This window comes from Vipera berus (genome assembly GCF_964194415.1).
Source record: "Vipera berus genome assembly, chromosome: 1".
Classification (NCBI taxonomy): domain Eukaryota; kingdom Metazoa; phylum Chordata; class Lepidosauria; order Squamata; family Viperidae; genus Vipera; species Vipera berus.
The window spans coordinates 265216497-265233875 of NC_138202.1; the positions used below are offsets into that span (position 1 = coordinate 265216497).

Below are 17379 nucleotides of genomic sequence, written 5' to 3' on the forward strand. Positions count from 1 at the left end.
GCTCAAGTCTTGATATTGGACTGTGCTACACAGTTTCACGTGGGCTCCTTTCAAGGCAGATACATCTTTTAAAATTTTTGAAATACTTTTCAGGCATATTAGAAGTTCTGCCAGTGTTGAAGGCATTGAGGAATCTGGTAAGGAAATATCTCTGAAATCATGAGCCAAGGGGTCATGAGTTGTCTAGTAGCTCAGTAAAACTAACATTGTATACAACTGCATGTGGCAAGGGTGTCAAACTCAATTTCATTGAGGGCCGCATCAGCATTGCGGTTGCCCTCAGGGGGCCAGGTGGGTGTGGCCAGGGTGGGTGTGGCCTACTGGGTGGGTGTGGCTAGAGTGTATATAGCCTACTGGGTGGGCATGGCCAGCTCTACATCGTTCGCATCAAAGGTGCCTATGAGGGCCTGGGCAGGAGTGGGACAGATCTGAGGGTCTCTGGCAGGAGGAGGGTCTCTGGGCCAGGGCCAAGGCAGTGGGGGCCGTTCCCTCACTGTTTCCAGGATGGCTTCATGGGCCGCATGAAACCACTTCATGGGCCGGATCTGGCCCCCGGGCCTTGTGTTTGACATGTCTGGCATATGGTATATTGATAATTTAAATTAGTTTTAGTATTCTCTAAACAGGAAATCTATGAGGGAGCCAATGTAGAAAATGTTGAACACTGGACAATGACATCCCTTTTTAAAAACAATGCAAGTGGCCTCGTGAAGAAGGAAGGCCTGGCGTGGCCCACAGCTGCCTTGGGTAGGGCCAGCCTTTGCATGCCTTGTCTGCAGAGGGAGGAAGACAACACAGATCAACTAGGCACAGCAGCTTGAGGGTGGTGGCAGCCGGTGAGAGTGCTAAAGGCCCAAGCCTCTTATTTCAGCCCTAGCATTGCTGCCGCCACCGAGGAGTGTCTCTGGCCAAAGTGGCCAAAAAGGCAGAAAGTGGAGTGGGGTAGGTGGGGGAGGAGTTGAAACATCCTGCAGTTCTAATTTTTTGGGAGCTGCAAAACACTCAAATTCTGATCATGTGGCCATGGGGGCACTGCAATAGTAGTAATTTTGGGGACCGGCTATAAATATCATTCATTCAGTGCTGCTGAATGAACACATTGGACACAGAACCAATGATCATTAAGTGAGAACTACCTGTAGCAAGTTAATGTAGTGATTGTATGTATTAAATCAGGAGGTGAGGGAGGAGCCCTTGCAGGGTCGTGCCGAGGAGTTTAGCCAACATCTGTCGGACAAAATCGCTTGGATCCGGACCGGTTTGGACTCCGACTGGGTAGAGTCTGACGGTGAGGACATGGGCGGTCTTAGTGATGTCATCTGGGATGAGTTCGATCCTGTGACTCTGGAAGAGGTGGACAGGATTATGGGGAAGCTGAGCTCCACCACGTGTTTATTGGACCCGTGCCCCTCCTGGCTGGTTTATGTGGCTCAGGAGGGGACACGAGCCTGGCTTCAGGCAGTGATAACTGCTTCTTTGAGTGAGGGCAGTTTTCCCGCCGCCTTGAAAGAGGCGGTGGTGAGACCCCTCCTCAAGAAGCCTGCCCTGGACCCAGCTGTTTTAAACAACTATCATCCGGTCTCCAACCTTCGCTTTCTTGCCCGGGTACAGCACGGAGACAGCATTGGTCGCGCTGGTGAATGATCTCTGGCAGGCTCGGGACAGGGGTTGTTCCTCTGTCCTAGTCCTATTAGACCTCTCAGCGGCTTTCGATACCATCGACCATGGTATCTTACTGCGGCGTCTCAGGGGGTTGGGAGTGGGAGGCACCATTTTACGGTGGTTCTCCTACCTACTGGGATGTTCGCAGTCGGTGTTGGCAGGAGGGCAAAGGTCGACCTTGAGGCCTCTCGTTTCTGGAGTTCCTCAGGGGTCGGTCCTCTCGCCTCTCCTGTTCAACATCTATATGAAGCCACTGGGTGAGATCATTTGTGGTTTTGGGGTTGGGTATCATCAATATGCTGATGATACCTAGGTTTTCGTCTCTACCCCAAACCACCCCAGTGATGCCCTTGATGTGATGTCCCCTTGCCTGGAGGCGGTTTGGGTCTGGATGGGGAGGAACAGGCTTCAGCTCAATCCCGACAAGACTGAGTGGTTGTACATGCCGGCATCTCAGGAAATTCAGATTATTCCATCTCTAATCATGGGGGGTGAGATATTACCCCCCGTAGATAGGGCTCGCAACTTGGGTGTCCTCCTAGATTCACAGCTCTCCTTGGAAGATCATATAGGAGCTGTGACTAGGGGAGCCTTCGCCCAGGTTCGCCTGGTGCGCCAGTTGCGGCCCTATCTGGACCGGGATGCCTTGCGTACGGTCACTCATGCGCTCGTGACCTCTCGTTTAGACTACTGCAATGTTCTCTACATGGGGCTGCCCTTGAGGACTACTCGGAGGCTTCAGCTGGTGCAGAATGCGGCCGCGCTAGTGGTGGTGGGGGCTTCCCGATACTCCCATGTAACACCTCTACTCCGCAAGCTGCATTGGATTCCGGTTGCCCTCCGGGTGAGATTCAAGGTGCTGGTAATGACGTATAAAGCCCTAAATGGCATGGGTCCGGACTACCTACGGGAGCACCTGCTGCCGGCATCAACTTCCCTTCGTCCAGTGCGCTCCCACAGAGAGGGCCTCCTCAGGGTGCCGTCGGTCAAAGAGTGTCGACTGGCGGCCCCCAGGGGGAGGGCGTTCTCTGTGGGCGCGCCAGACCATTGGAACTGTTTACTGGTTGAGCTCCGGATGGCTCCTGACCTTCGCTCCTTCCGCCATGACCTAAAAACTTACTTATTTGAACAAGCCGGCCTGGTCTGATGGGTGTGGGGTATTTTAATATTAATTTTATTAATTTTTATTGTAATTTGGGCTACATTATTTAATTCTTTCTTAACTTTTGTACATTGTATTTTTTATTGTATTGCCCTGTACACCGCCCTGAGTCCTTCGGGAGAAGGGCGGTATAGAAATTAAATTATTATTATTATTATTATTATTATTATTATTATTATTATTATTATTATTATTATTATTATTATTATTATTATATATAATTATTTTCTTTCTGATAGTGCAGTTGGTGCTTTCTTGGAGAGTGGAGGTTTAATTGAAGAATTACTGCAAGGAAAGCCTTTAAATTTATCTTTTCAAGGCACTGATCACTTCAGAAATCAAATTGGATTTGTAAAGTTGACTGAGAATGATAACACAAGCACGCTTTTAAAGACAGCAGGTAAATATTTTCAAATATTATTAAAAAGTAGCCTATTTTTTTAAAAAGTTCTTTAGATGTAGCTGCTACATTAGTCCTTGAGTAAGTGTGATCCATTTGTGAATCTCGAGTTAAAGAGAACATGGAATAATAGCTGTAGGAATGAAGATAATATCACTATACTACCACTCCTATAAAATGATTGGCAACCCAGTCTTGATTCAGATATAATCTGAAGCCTGAGATTACAAGCAATGAGAACAAGCAGAGTTACACTTTGGGCACCTGCTATCCTTTCATATTATTTTTATTTCATGCCTACAAAAATGAGTTTCATTTTAAAGGCTAATTACAGTTCTCTGTGATGTTTGTAATTGAGGAACTCATAGTGTTGAGGCCAAATATAGTTTAAAAACACAGTTTGATCTTGGTATCTTTAGTAACATTGCTTAAGCAGCTATAGATCCCCACTTTTCCGCAATGTGGAAATAATTAGTTTTCACAGGTATGGAATAAGTTGCAGACATGAACATGTGATCTACTACAATTCTTTTTATAACTGGAAACTATTATTTTTATTATATCAGAAACTGAGATAACAATAAATGAAATATTATCATTAATATGTTGTTGTGATAGCTGTCATGGAATACACAGCTGTATCCCTCGTCCAGTTATAACGAGAGCAACAATTGTTATCTCCAGTCACAGACCTAGAGGTTTTCATAGGCAGAGACTCAGATTCATTGATAATCCAAGCATCTGGAAAACAATCTCCATATTATGGAAACCAAACACAAGAATAAAGTCTGCTATTGCTGACTTTATATGATCTGTGAGATCATGTTTGAAGGTGACAAAGCCAAGGGTTCTACATGAGATTGGTTGGACTGCACTGAGCAATAAGGCATCCTATGTAGATAATGCTTCAAACACAGAACTCTGCCATAATCACTAGCTTTCCCATTGGAAGTAATTCTCAACCCATTTTAAAACCACCCTGTGGTTTCTATACTTTGTCCTTGCCATTTCTAGATCAAAAACACTTTTAGTTTAATGTCTGTATGCTTGTGGGTTTTGGATTTGCAAAGAGCAACTTCTGATGCTGAGCTGGCCTATGGCCGAGGCCCACAGTATGCTTCAAATCTGCAAATTGCTAAATGTTCCCAGAGCTTCCAGTGCTACCGAGAATTTTTTAAAAAAAACCTTTTCCCTTTCCTTCACCAAAAGAGGAGTAATAAAGTTCCTCTACATCCTTATACATACACAGCACTTACATACTATGTATGTCCACATTTATCTATTGGATTGTAAAACATTCTTCCTGATACATTTAAGATCTAATTCATTTTGAAAGTATTAAAATTATACAGAGAAGCCTAAAAAAAAATCTTATTCTATAGCTCTACAGTTTTACAGAATCCTTCAAGATGAAATGTGTATTCACTGAGAGCTGCTCCTGACAGCATCTCATGGCTAAGAGCTTTTTTCCTTTGGATTGTATGAAATATGAACTGGGAAGTAAGGGGCAACCACAGCAGTATATTTAGTGAAAAAAGCACAAAAAATGTAAGATGGACTGCTACAAGTTTCATCAGTTGCTTAAGTGTAAAGAAAACAGTTATTACTTCAAGTGTATCAAGGAAGTAGAGTATTAAGCCTAAACATCAGTGGAGGTTTGCAGCTGGTGTCTTGTGAAGGTGGGGTATGTGTAAAATTTCTATCTGTAGGATTTATTTCATGTTCTACATACATATTGATATTTGTCAGAGGGTGTAAGTTTCATGAGGATAGGAATGGGAAAGGAAGGTTCAATGGAGAAAGTAGTGTCAAAGATATGATTTTGTTTGGCAATATTGCTTTTAGGCCAATATCTTAGAAATTTTGATTGCGATTGCAATTTGGCTTGGCCACTGGATACAGTACTTTAACCAAATGACACAGATTTATGGAGGAAGAAATTATCTCTGGCAAGTAGTCAGGATGGCTACAATTTTCAGAATGAGATGTAACCTGTTGTCATGTATCACTTGTTAAGAAAAGCAGGAAAAAAGTAAAGCCTTTTCTTAGGAATTGCCCCATGATTTTTGCTAGGTATATGAGAAATGAGAGATTATAGGCATTAGATCTGATTGAATGGAACTTAAACTTAATGGAGCAATAGAAAATGTGGTATTAAAAAACAGAAACCATCTGATAAAGCAAAGTGTTGGAAAGATAAATTAACAAAAAGATCTCAGTCTTGGAGAAAAGCCTAGAGTTTGACATTGTCCTTTTAGACTGTTCCCCAAATTCCAATCATTTCTTGAAAAGTTTTCCTCTAAGACATTATTAGATGTAATAAATGTTCTTTTGTGCTCTAAGGAATGGGAAGTCGTACCATGCCTGAATATTGTGTGACTCACATTAGGAGAATTTTTCAAAGTTGCAAAGGCCACGGCCATCTTGATTATGTTTTGCATAGCTCAATATAAGATTCACAGGCGTTCTATGTATTTTTCTAATTTCCAAATAATTAGTATGAAACTGGAGGATGGAGATGGGGGCAGTTTTAGCAGCATTGAAAACATTCTCAGGGAGAATGAGATAAACATGTTGTTCCACTCATGGAAAATAAAATACCTATCTTTTGAAATAAATCAGGACTTCCCTCAACCCTGGGAAGAAGAAATTGGCAAACCACTTTTGAAATTTTGCCAAGAAAATGTTCCAGGCAGTTTTCAGGTGTCAATGACTTGAAAACACAAACAACAACAACAGCAACCTTGTATTTTAATTTTAAATCTCTAAACAAGATATTTCTAGGAGCAATAAGTAATAACCAATTATGAGAAAAACACAAAAATAAATATCAATCACTCTAGTGGTTCTTTGTTCTACCCAGTTATATATGACGCCATGAAGTATCGCATACCATGCAACATTTTTCCTGACAACTGTGTTTCTAGAAATTCACACAGTTAAAAAATAGGGTCAGGTATCTCTGTTATTATTTATTTATTATTATTCCAAAGATCTCTGTTACTTGGGATGGCTTAGTCCAGGGGTGTCAAAATGCTGGCCCATGGGCCGGACGCATCATCCAGAAGCTGCGCCCACCCCATTGCTGGCAATGGCAAAACAGTCCCGATACGTCTCGTGATGTTTATGTGATGTCGCGAGTTTGACATTTCTGGCTTAGTCAAATGATTAATTTATATGACATTGTCAGGTGATTTGAAATGGGCTATGAATGCAAGAAACCCATTAAAGATCACACAGCTGCATGGAGAAGTGGGAAAGAAGTCCTTCCAGTCAATATCAAAAACTGGTTGACACTGATGCTAAATGCTTACTTGAGTTTGTTTCTGCCAAAGGGGGCAAGGAGCTTTTTCCATGGAAGGAAATTCATATGTGTTAATTTTATAAATAAATGATTGCAAAGTCAATTTTTCATAGTTCAATAAAGGTGATGGTTTAATTGCATCACCTTTATTTTTACATACTGCTTGAATGAAAATAAGATATTGATATGTCTGCAAATGTTAAAAAAACAACAACAACCCTATTATACTCCATCTGCAAGGAGATACCAAGAAAATTAATGCCCCAGCCATTGTCTTTCCTCCCATCTTCCTACCTCTATCACTGTTTTCCTTTGTCATGGGAGGAAATAATGTCATTCGTGATTACATTTGGGAAGAGAGAAGTTCAGATAGTAGATGGGAATCCTAAAGGAGTAGCAGGTATTTTGCCAGTGGGAAGCCAGCTGTTTCAAATGTGGAAGGGGCCAAAGAAATCATTCTGCTTCCGCACACTTTGCTTCTGAATCCAGAATTCATCTGAAACTTGCATACAGCTCTTTGTTTTCTTTCCTTTTCAATTTGAATGTATTTTTTTTACTTGCCCTTTCTTCTATTTCATTCCTCCCCCCCCCTCCCAATTTAATTAGTTTAAAAACCAGGCTTATTCTCGTATGTTCTTCATTACTTTCCTAAAACCTATAAGAATTGGTGGGGGGGGGAAGAGAGTTGTTCTTGGATGTTATTGAAGATGTGACTTCAATTTTTCATAACCAGATACAGAAAATCTGTTAGGAATTCACTCTCTGATATATATATATTTTAATCCCATTTATATCCCGCCCTTCTCCGAAGACTCAGGGTGGCTTACAATCTAAGAAGTACAAATCAATGTGCTTAGCAATAGCCTTCATTCTATGTATATGCCTGCTTATTAGGGCTTTCGCCCCCCCCAAGCGACATTTTTACAAAGTCAGCTTATTGCCCCCAACAATCTGGGTCCTCATTTTACCTACCTCGGAAGGATGGAAGGCTGAGTCAACCTTGAACCTGGTGGGACTCGAACCTGCACTAATTGCAGGCAGCTGGTGTTATTTAAGGAGGCATTAGCCCACTGCTCCACCAAAGCTCTTTTATCGCTTACTACGGCATTTCTGTTCTTTGTTGTTGAGATTGTTAATCTCAAATTCCTCCTTCCTGTTTTTTACACGTGAACATTCTATTCCCAACTTCGCCTTTAGTAGGATGTAGTTAGCTAGATGCTGCTTTTCTGCCTACCTGATTTTTTTTCCTGTAACTAAAATTTATTTCTGTTAAAGCTACCAAACCTGCTTCAACAGACTTTGCATAGGGTGGAACACAAGTCACTTTTTCCAACAGATGCATCTATTCTACCTATGGCTTTTGGATACATCTCATAAAAACAAATACATATTATTATACGTAATCTGTTTTCGTCCATTGGTTGTCATTTGTAAGCAAAAGAAACATTCTCATCACCGTGATGTCATGTGTTTCCTTTACTAGATATTTTCAGAGACAACAAAAACACATTTTATTGTTTCTCTTAGTAGTGTGTATTGTATTTGTCTAATTCCAGTGTACCATTATGGTAATTATATTATTTTAACTATTAAGACTATTGTTTCATTTTTGTAAAAAAAATATTATATTGTCTATTGTTTATTATTGCACCAAAGTGGTTTAGAGGAAGAACAATATAAAGAAATGACAGGAAATGAGAGCATTTAAGGTCAGCCAACAAGCAGATTATATGAATTTAATTAGATACTAATCTTGTGCTGGTGTTGTTCAGGTTGCTAATAACGTCTAGCTTTTTGGCAGTGAGTCTTTAATCAAGTCATTTTGAAGTAAAAGTTCAGACACAAAGCAGGCCTTCAGTATATATACAGATTGTATACACTAACTATTGAGCATCAGTTTGAGTACCATACTATACACAAAATTAAGTCTAATATTTTATTTGTTCCTAATATGTTTCTAAAAGTTTTTATTTAATAGGCTTTCTTTTTCCTGCTCTGCCTATCATATTTTTTGTGGGTTAGATACTGTTTGTCTAGGAACAAACATCTCAGTAGCTGTTAATTGAACCAGGAGTTGTACTGAAAATCAGTAAATGAGCAACCTAAGTACTTAGAAAAAAATGGAACGCAATGAATCCCTTGGGATACTAAATGTTGCTTCACAAAGAAATGACTTTCTGGTCAGAGTGCAGAGCGTGTATTTTACAAAAAAGAAATGTACACTTTAAAACTTCCTCAGATGGTGAAATACGATAACAGAAATTAGGTTTTGTGCTGTTAATAAAGAAAAGGTATTTTTATCCTAGATTGCTATTACTTAGAATAAATAATTGGACAGACACTGTGGTCCCTTGAACAGTGCATTTTGTCAATTTTCAACAGTGTCAAATGGGAGCAAGTTCAGAGGGCAGCTTCTAAGTTGATGAGTCTAGATAGGACTGGGATGTCAAACTGCTGGCCTGCGGGCCAGATGTGTCATGCCAAAACCGCGCCCACCCCATTGCCGGCAATGGACAAAAAAAGTTGCGATACGTCGTGACAAGTCATGTTGATGTTGCGAGTTTGACACCCCTGGTCTGGAAAGCAAGCCCTGTGAGAGAAGTAGGCTAAATAATCCCCCATCAGTTCCTCATAGGGCTTTCTTTCCAGACTTAAAAAGCACATGCACGTGTGTGTGCGCGCGCACACGCAGACACACCCCCTTGTCAACAGGGCTGCCTATGTCTGCTGTTAATTAGGCACTCGTCACACCCACACAAAATACACATTTTAATAAACTTCCTCAAGGTCAGCCACGGTCAGTGAAGTGCTGCCACCTGCTGTTACAGAGCTGCGACAATTGGTGCATCAGCAGCTCAACACTTATAAGTGAAGCTTTAAAACAAACAAAAAAACTCACGTGCATCTTACAAAAAAGGGAAGGTCAAAGGAGAGTAATTGGAAATACATTTTCATACCGCTAGGCTGTGAGAAAGCATTTACCTCAAACAATGACTTTTCTTTCGTTACCTATTTTGTGCTGATGGCACACCAACTAATAATCGAAAAGCTTGTGTCTTGAAACGGTGTGGGTCTTTATTGACAATGTTAGCAGCACTTACCCTGGCTCTTTGTAGCAAGAAATGGGACTCCTGTTTCATAAAAGCCTACATTTACTGCAAACATTACCCAGCAATCAGGAAAGGAGGAGGGGAATGCATTAGGGAGTACAATAAGTCTTTATTTAAATACAGCTCTTAGATACAATGTTTGTAGTTGCAAAATATTTGTGCCATTCAAGTAACACAAAAGTTTCATTTGGTCAGTAGATGTGGTTAATAGCAATTTCAGAATGAATTCAGTAATCCAAGTTCCTCTTGAATCCCAAATTATACTCCAAATTTTTGCCAAGCAAATCATTGTTCCTCAGCTTTTTGCCCCTTTTTCTAACTTGAGATAATCGTTCTAGAATTTGTCTGATTTCCAGAGAAGTCAAACAAATTAATCATTATATTAAGTGGGTAAGGAATCTTTTTTTTCTTCCAGAAGCCACATTTTCCTAGAATTAGTAAGATTGAAACGTGCAAGAGGTAGAGCTAGAAGTAAAATAGGGTGCAAATAATCTTCCTTTTCTCTCTGTCATATTTTATTTTCCCTGTTTCATTGCTTCCTTGTTTGAAAATGTTGCATAAAACGTCATGGCCAGCTATCATTTTCATTATCAATGTATTTTTATGCATTTACAACCCAGTCCTGCCTGTTGTAGGAGGTTCTGAGGCACAACAGATATTATCACTTTGTACAAGGTACAGTTCAACTCTGCTGGACTTGAATGAATTCAGAAGTATTCTAGAAAATCCCCAATGCACATTGCAGAAGACTGGAATCAGCATTGAACAAGTTGTTTTAGATCAGGGCTTTTCAACCTTTTCACCCATTGTACCACTTTTAGGATAAGGCAATGTCCGAGTACCACCAGTCGCCCAACAAGGTGTCAAAAACTTGACCCCCCCCCCAAAATAAGAAAAATGATAAAGTACAGGTAGTCCTCGACTTACAACAATTCACTTAGGGACCGAAGTTACGACGGCACTGAAAAAAGTGACTTATGACCCTTTTTCACACTTAAGACTGTTGCAGCATCCCCAGAGTCATGTGATTTACATTCGGATGCTTGGCAACTGATTCATACTTATGACGGCCACAGGGTCATGTGATCACTTTTTGCAACTTTTGACAAGCAAAGTTAATGGGTGGGGGGAATCAAGATTGCAGGGTACCTGTGTGTGTGAAGGGATCCATGGGTCTCTGGTGGAGGGGGCTGGGACTGGGGTGGGTGCCCTCCTTCCTCCCTCTCTCCCATTGTCCCTTCCTTCTTTCCTTCCTTTCTTTCCTCCTTCTTTGTCTCTTCCCTCCCTCCCTTCCATTGTCCAGCGCTACGCCGCCCAGACCCCAGCCTGTAAAAAATCACAGACTCTGCCTCTGGCTGCAGCTTCTCCTCCAATTGGTCCCACTTTCCCTGCACAGACCAAACGGAAGAGCCGCTCCAGGTTTTCCAGCCAGCCCGCCCAGTTTCCGAATCAGATGCGTCCTAAGGCCTAAGCTAAGGGGCTGCTCCGGCTGCTGCGTTTCCCACCTGCCTTTCAAGTTGGGATAGACTGCAGCTGCTCTTCAACTTTAGAAGGAAATATGCCCAGACCCCAGCCTGTAAAAAATCACAGACTCTGCCTCTGGTTGCAGCTTCTCCTCCAATTGGTCCCGCTTCCCCTGCGCAGACCATATGGGAGATCCGCTCCAGGTTTTCCAGTCCGCCCGCCCGGTTCAAATGCATCCTTAGAGCTAAGGGGCTGCTCTGGCTGCTGCATTCCCCACCTGCCTTTCAAGTTGGGATAGACTGTAGCTGCTCTTCAACTTTGGAAGGAAAGACGCTGGAGATGCCTTTGGGAGAGGCTGGAGAGGCGGCCGAGCCAACTCAAGGTCCCTCTTGCTGGGCACAGTGCCTGCTGTCTCCCCTGCCTGCTCTCTCTGTCCAGGAATCCTCCTGACTGGCTGCTGGGAATACGCACGGCAGAGGCGCTGCTCGCAGCAGGAGGGTGATCGCACACGCAAGCAGGACAGCCACACACGGCAGAGATGCTGCTCAGGCCAGAGAGGAGGCCAGGCAGATTGCAGGCACTGGCGGCGGTGCCGGTGTGGAGGGCGCTCGCGCATGTGATCACCCTCCAGCCCTGAGCAGCGCCTCTGCTGTGCGCATCTGTCCCTCTCGCTTGTGCATTCACCCTCTGTGTCAGGGCCACTGCCACTGCCCACAATCTGCCCGGCCTCCCTTCCCTTCCCTTCCCTTCCCTCTTAGTCCCTCCCTCCCTCCCTCCCTCCCTCCCTCCCTCCCTTCCTTCCTTCCTTCCTTCCTTCCTTCCTTCCTTCCTTCCTTCCTTCCTTCCTTCCTTCCTTCCTTCCTTCCTTCCCATTGTTCCTACCTTTCTTCTTTTCTTCCTTCCTTCCCTCCCTCTTTTGCGAGAGGCCAAGCGGGAATGAAGCAGCCCTTGGGTCTGCACTGCCACAAGTACCGGTGTCGCCTGGGCTCCTGCTTGCAGGGAAGGCCTCTGTTCCCAGAAAGAGGTTCAAGAGGAAAAGGGGCAGCTGGGGATGCCCCAAACTATCTCATGCTCAACTGCCCACTTACTGGAGCTGCGTGCCAGGATCAAAACAACCACAACCCATACCAGGAGGCAGCAGCCATGATGAGGCCACTCAGAAGGATTTTCGTCTCTCCCACCATAACCGCCCCTCCTGTCTCTCTCTCACCCGCCCCCATCGCAAAATAACCCTCCCCTCCGCGGTGGCTCCCACAGCCTATCGGAGAGCAAGAGCCATGGCAGCATGCACTCCCGCTCAACGCAAAAGTTTAACGCCATCACCCAGTTGCAAGCTGCTTCTGGACTTCAACTCCCAGAATTCCTCAGTCAGACACGCTGCCCTGGAGATCGGTTTGGAGGTGCGGAGGGGAGGGGAACGGCCGAGGGTAAGCACTGGGAGCCGAAGTTGAAGGCTGAAATGCCTTCAGCTGTAACTTCTCGCACATGTTTGTGTGTGTGTGAGCAAGGATCAATGCTGCTTTCCAGGTGATAAGTGATTCTCTGGGTCTCAGCAGACGTGCCGGGATCACTGCTGCTTTCCAGGTGATTGGGGCTTATTCGGGGCTCAGCAGAAGCACCAGGATCAGCGCCGAGCTCCAGCCCTGGCAGCCCCGAAGAAGCGCCGATCAGCTGCAAAGCGGCGCTGATTCCGGTGCTTGAGCCCTGGCAGCCCCAGTGCCAGGCCGCCACTTCCCTCCCAGCCTCCTCACCGGCCGGGGGTGCTGTCAGGAAGCCATCAACCCGCTGGGAGTTCTCTGTGGACTGGAGCCCATCTGTGGAGGTCTGGGCCAGTTATACTCGCCGATCAGCTGGCGACTTCGTACAGCCAGCCCTGGGGAGGGCGGGGCCTCGCTCTGCACCTGCGCTCTTCACACAGTAGGGTTCCTGCAGGCCGTCGCCAAACAGCATTTTTTCCTGCAACCAAGTGAGCTGGGAAGGAGCGGGGGGGGAGGAGTGGAGGGGGGGAGGGGGAGGAAGGCAACGCCACATACCACCAGCCCGGTGCTTGCGTACCACCAGTGGTACGCATACCACTGGTTGAAAAGCCCTGTTTTAGATGAGCATTCTACTTTAGTAAACAAGCAGTTAAAATATCATTTGAAAAGTACTGCCTTCAAAGGTTTTTTGACGTGTGAAAACCAAAAATGAGCAATTCTTCTTTCAACATTGATATGCTTTGATGGTACTGATTGCAGAGAGATCTTTTATTACAGTGCTATCACTTCTAGGTAGTTGTTTTTCTGATAATTTCTATAATCTTTCTAGATTTATTAAAGTGTTTAAAATGTTATTTCCACTGTAAAGTATTTCAGGTTCAGTGGGTAATTTTCCTTTTTCAATCTTGAGCAAATTTTGTTTAGTGCTACTCCTTCATTTCTGCCATATTTGTGGGGATATAATTGCTAACTATCTTTCTGGTGTCATTCTGCCTTTCAACATAAATCTTAGGTTTTTTGACAGAAAATACAGGTAGTCTTCATTTAGCAACTGCCTCATCTAGCAACCATTTGCATTACAACAAAGATGAAAATGTAACTTTGCAACTAATTGTTACATTTACAAGCTTCACAGGTCTGTAAAGCAAAGGAAAGCTGAAGTAAGATTATAGATAGAATTGTGGTTTCACTTAGTGATCATTTCCTTAAGGACCAGGTTGCTGGTCTCAGTTGTGGAACTAAACCAGGACTACCTGTAGATTATTTGAAGGTCTGTTGCAGATTTATATTTCTAATTCTAGAAATGTTTAAAAACTGGAACAACAATGACAAAAATAGTTTTCTCTCTTGGTGATACAGTGGTTAGACTGCATTATTTGCAGGCTAATTCTGCCAACTGCCAGCAGTTTGATCCTGATCAGCTCAAGGTTGACAGCCTTCCATCTTTCCAAGATCGGTAAAATGAGGACCCAAATTGTTGGAGGCAATATGCTGATTCTACAAACTGCTTAGAGAGGGCTGTAAAGCACTTTGAGGTGGTATATAAGTCTAGGTGCTATTGCTATTAACTAGGTCCATAAGTAAATATTTAGCTGAATGAAGAAATGGGCTCGTGAAGACATGAGATAGAACAGATAGAACTCATTTCTGGGCATTCCCAACTTACCTAGAATCTCTGAACAGGCCTACTGAAGTGTCTAGTTCAAAGAGAAAAATAAGAGGGCATGTCTGTGAGAGGTTACTGAGGCATGAAATCTGAATCCAGCTGTGTTAACTGTAAATATCAAAGGCTTCTTTGCATGAAAATAAAGCAAAGGAAATTAAAATGGGAAATGAATATCAGAGGGAGATACTGAAAAATTCAAATAAATCATTGATATTAACACTTAAAGTTTAATATAAACCTTTGATTAAATAACTGTAGCTTATTTTAAAAATTCAAAGAGAACAGTTTTCTGATCTATGACCATATTATATTATTGACTAAGGAGAATTAAAAACTAGTATACCAGCTGCTCAGTGAAGAAGGTAAACAAAAAAAAATGCAGAATTACTTAACTCCTATTTTGGTCCAATTTTCTCCAACAAAAATCAGTGTGTTCCATAGCAAAATATGAAGGGCAGGATGAATGAATTGAAAGAACCTCTTAAGGAAAACCTATTTCAGTATCCAGGGCCAGATTAATTGCAGCTTAGAGTATTGAAGGAATTAGCTAATAGTCTTGATGAAACCTTGTGTATTAGATTTTGAGATCTAATACTGGAGATCTGAACTGCCTCATGAATGAAGGGCAAATATTCCTATCTTCAAAAATTGAGAAAAAAATCCAAGAAACTAGCAGACAGCATCATAGCAATACCCATGAAAATTCTATAGCGGCTTTAAAAAGATTGATCTGTAAATATCTTGAAAACAATTTACAATTGCTGGATATCGGCATGCATTTGTCAAGAACAAATCTGGCCAGACTAATTTTATGTCATTATGTCATCAAAATAGTTCTGCTGCAGTAACTTCCTTCATAGATTATGGGATTACTGTAGACAAGCTGTACCTTAACTGCAGAAAGGCATTTGACAAAGAATTCCTTAACATATTGATTAAAAAGCTGTTAGGTATGGGCTGGATGGCATGATCATTAGGTGGATTTATAATTGGCTTGAAAATCATACTCATCAGGTTCTTGTCAGTGATTCCTCATCAGATTGGAGACAATGCTGCTTGGTTCAGTCTTCTATTTTTCAGTGTCTTAATTAACGATGTGGGTGGAGTGGTGGAGGAATGCTTATCGGTTTGCAGACGATAGAAAATTGGATGTGACAGCTAATATACCAGAAGACAGAAATGAAATTCAAATCAAACATACAGAGTGAAAATTGAAAGTGACAGATGCAAAGTTCTTCGATAATAAAAATCAAAGGTACAGCTATAGAATACTTGATTTGGTAACAGTACATTGGAAAAAGATATTACAGCAGTGAGTGAGTGAGTGATTGCAAACTGAAAATAAACCAACTGATGTATTGAAAGATGACAAACACACTTTTTATATCACATCAATAGAAGTATAATTTCTGCATGATAAGTAGTAACCATTCTGCTTGGTCAAACCCCATCTTGAGTCTTGTGTTCAGTTCTGGGCACGTGGTTGAGGACAGGTTGAGGAAAACTGAAAAGATTCAGAAAATAACGATCGTGGAGCTAGAAATGAATTCCTAAGAAGAGACATTGGAGAAACAGGACCTTGAGAAAAGATAACTGATAGTGTTCTTCAAATACTTGAAGGGATATATAGAAGAGCGCTTCCTGTTTTCTTTAGAATGGAAGATTCGATTTAAGTAACAGGAAGGCAGAATCCAGTTCAATAGGAAAAAGAAAAATCACCAAGAGCACTTTGAAGGTAGTTGGTCCCCTTTAATGTCTTCAAGTGGAGGCGAGAGCAGCAATGTGTTAAGAATGCTTTGATTTAGATTCCTGCACTGAGCAGGATGTGAACTCAGTAGACCTTCCAGCTCTGTGGTTCTACAATTCCCTCTTGTTATTTTTAAATACGTTATTATGATAAAAAAATCAAACTCTTGACATCTGTCTTAAGATGTAAAAAAAAATCATTGCAGTAGATTAAAAAGAGTTCTGCTGCCTGATCATACTTTTGTAAAAGTCACAATAATGTTTGCTTTACTACTGACTTGCCAAATATATTTAAGTTTCAGACACAAAGTGATTTAGCATTAATATGCCTGAAGCAAATTTGAGCTGACAGTTTGCTTGCACACATCGCAGTAATAGCAAAATTGAGTGCGAGAGTGATCTCAGAGTAAGGCAACCCTTGTACAGCCATGTTGGAGGTAGGATTCCTGCTTTTCCCAAGAAATAATCTGCACCATAATTTTATGCAATTAATGTTACATGTGTAAAATTATATGGTTTAGTTGTAGCAAATTTAAAAATAAATTAAAAGTGTTCTCTCTTTTCAGTGGATTCTTTTTCCCCCCTGAAACAGATATTGCTAAGCTTGTAAACCGCCCTGAGTCTTCGGAGAAGGGCGGGATATAAATGTACCGGTAATAAAAATTAAAAAAAATAAAAATAAAAAAAATAAAAAATATTTCTCATTCTCTGATTTACCTCTACCTTTACTTCTATTTTTTTAATCCTAGAAATTGTGAAGAAGATATTTCAAGAAAAAGGTATCATCATAGATGACAAAGTTTTAAAGCCTCACTTGACCTTCATGAAGTTGTCAAAATCCCCAAAACTACAAAAGCAGGTGAAATTATCACAGTTGGGTTGAGGGGCAGTTTGCATTGTAAAGATTTAGATTCTCCACAAATTATTGTTATATGATTTTACATTTTAACCGTAGCTGAGTGACAGGTAAACTAGTATTAAGTCTTTTATCAGGATATCCTATAGATATTATTTCACAGTTGAAATTTAATCCTACAGACAGCATAATTATATATCTGAGATTATTTAAAAATAATTATATACCAAAACTATTAACTTCAGCTTGTACAGCTCTCTTAAATAAAGAAAAGAAAGATTAATTTAAGGGAGATGGCATTTTTACAAATTATATTTTCCTTTGCAATTTTCATGGTTTTTAAATAGTAATTTCCAACTCATACGTTTTTTTTTAAAGACTAAGGAAATACTGGGTCCAAGCACTTATCTGGGCTGTAATAAATATAGTACTTCTTTATTAAATGAAAATAAGACCTCTGCCTTGATGTCGTTATTAATTGCACACATTTTATAATGAAGAATCTGGGAAACAGAAAATGTAAAGACATTA

At 41.6% G+C, this 17379-nt stretch overlaps 1 protein-coding gene across 4 annotated transcripts in view; it reads left to right on the plus strand.

Moving 5' to 3' along the window:
• Positions 1-17379, plus strand: part of AKAP7 (A-kinase anchoring protein 7) — a 95894-nt gene that overhangs the window by 24508 nt on the left and 54007 nt on the right. For 3 of the 4 annotated variants that reach the window (XM_081312879.1, XM_081312878.1, XM_081312877.1), the window contains exons 6-7: positions 3064-3224; positions 16742-16851. In XM_081312879.1, the coding sequence (XP_081169005.1) occupies positions 3064-3224; positions 16742-16851 (271 nt within the window). Of the gene's footprint in view, positions 1-3063; positions 3225-12346; positions 12569-16741; positions 16852-17379 lie in introns of those variants that run through there. The other variant, XM_081312880.1, reaches the window with a different exon arrangement.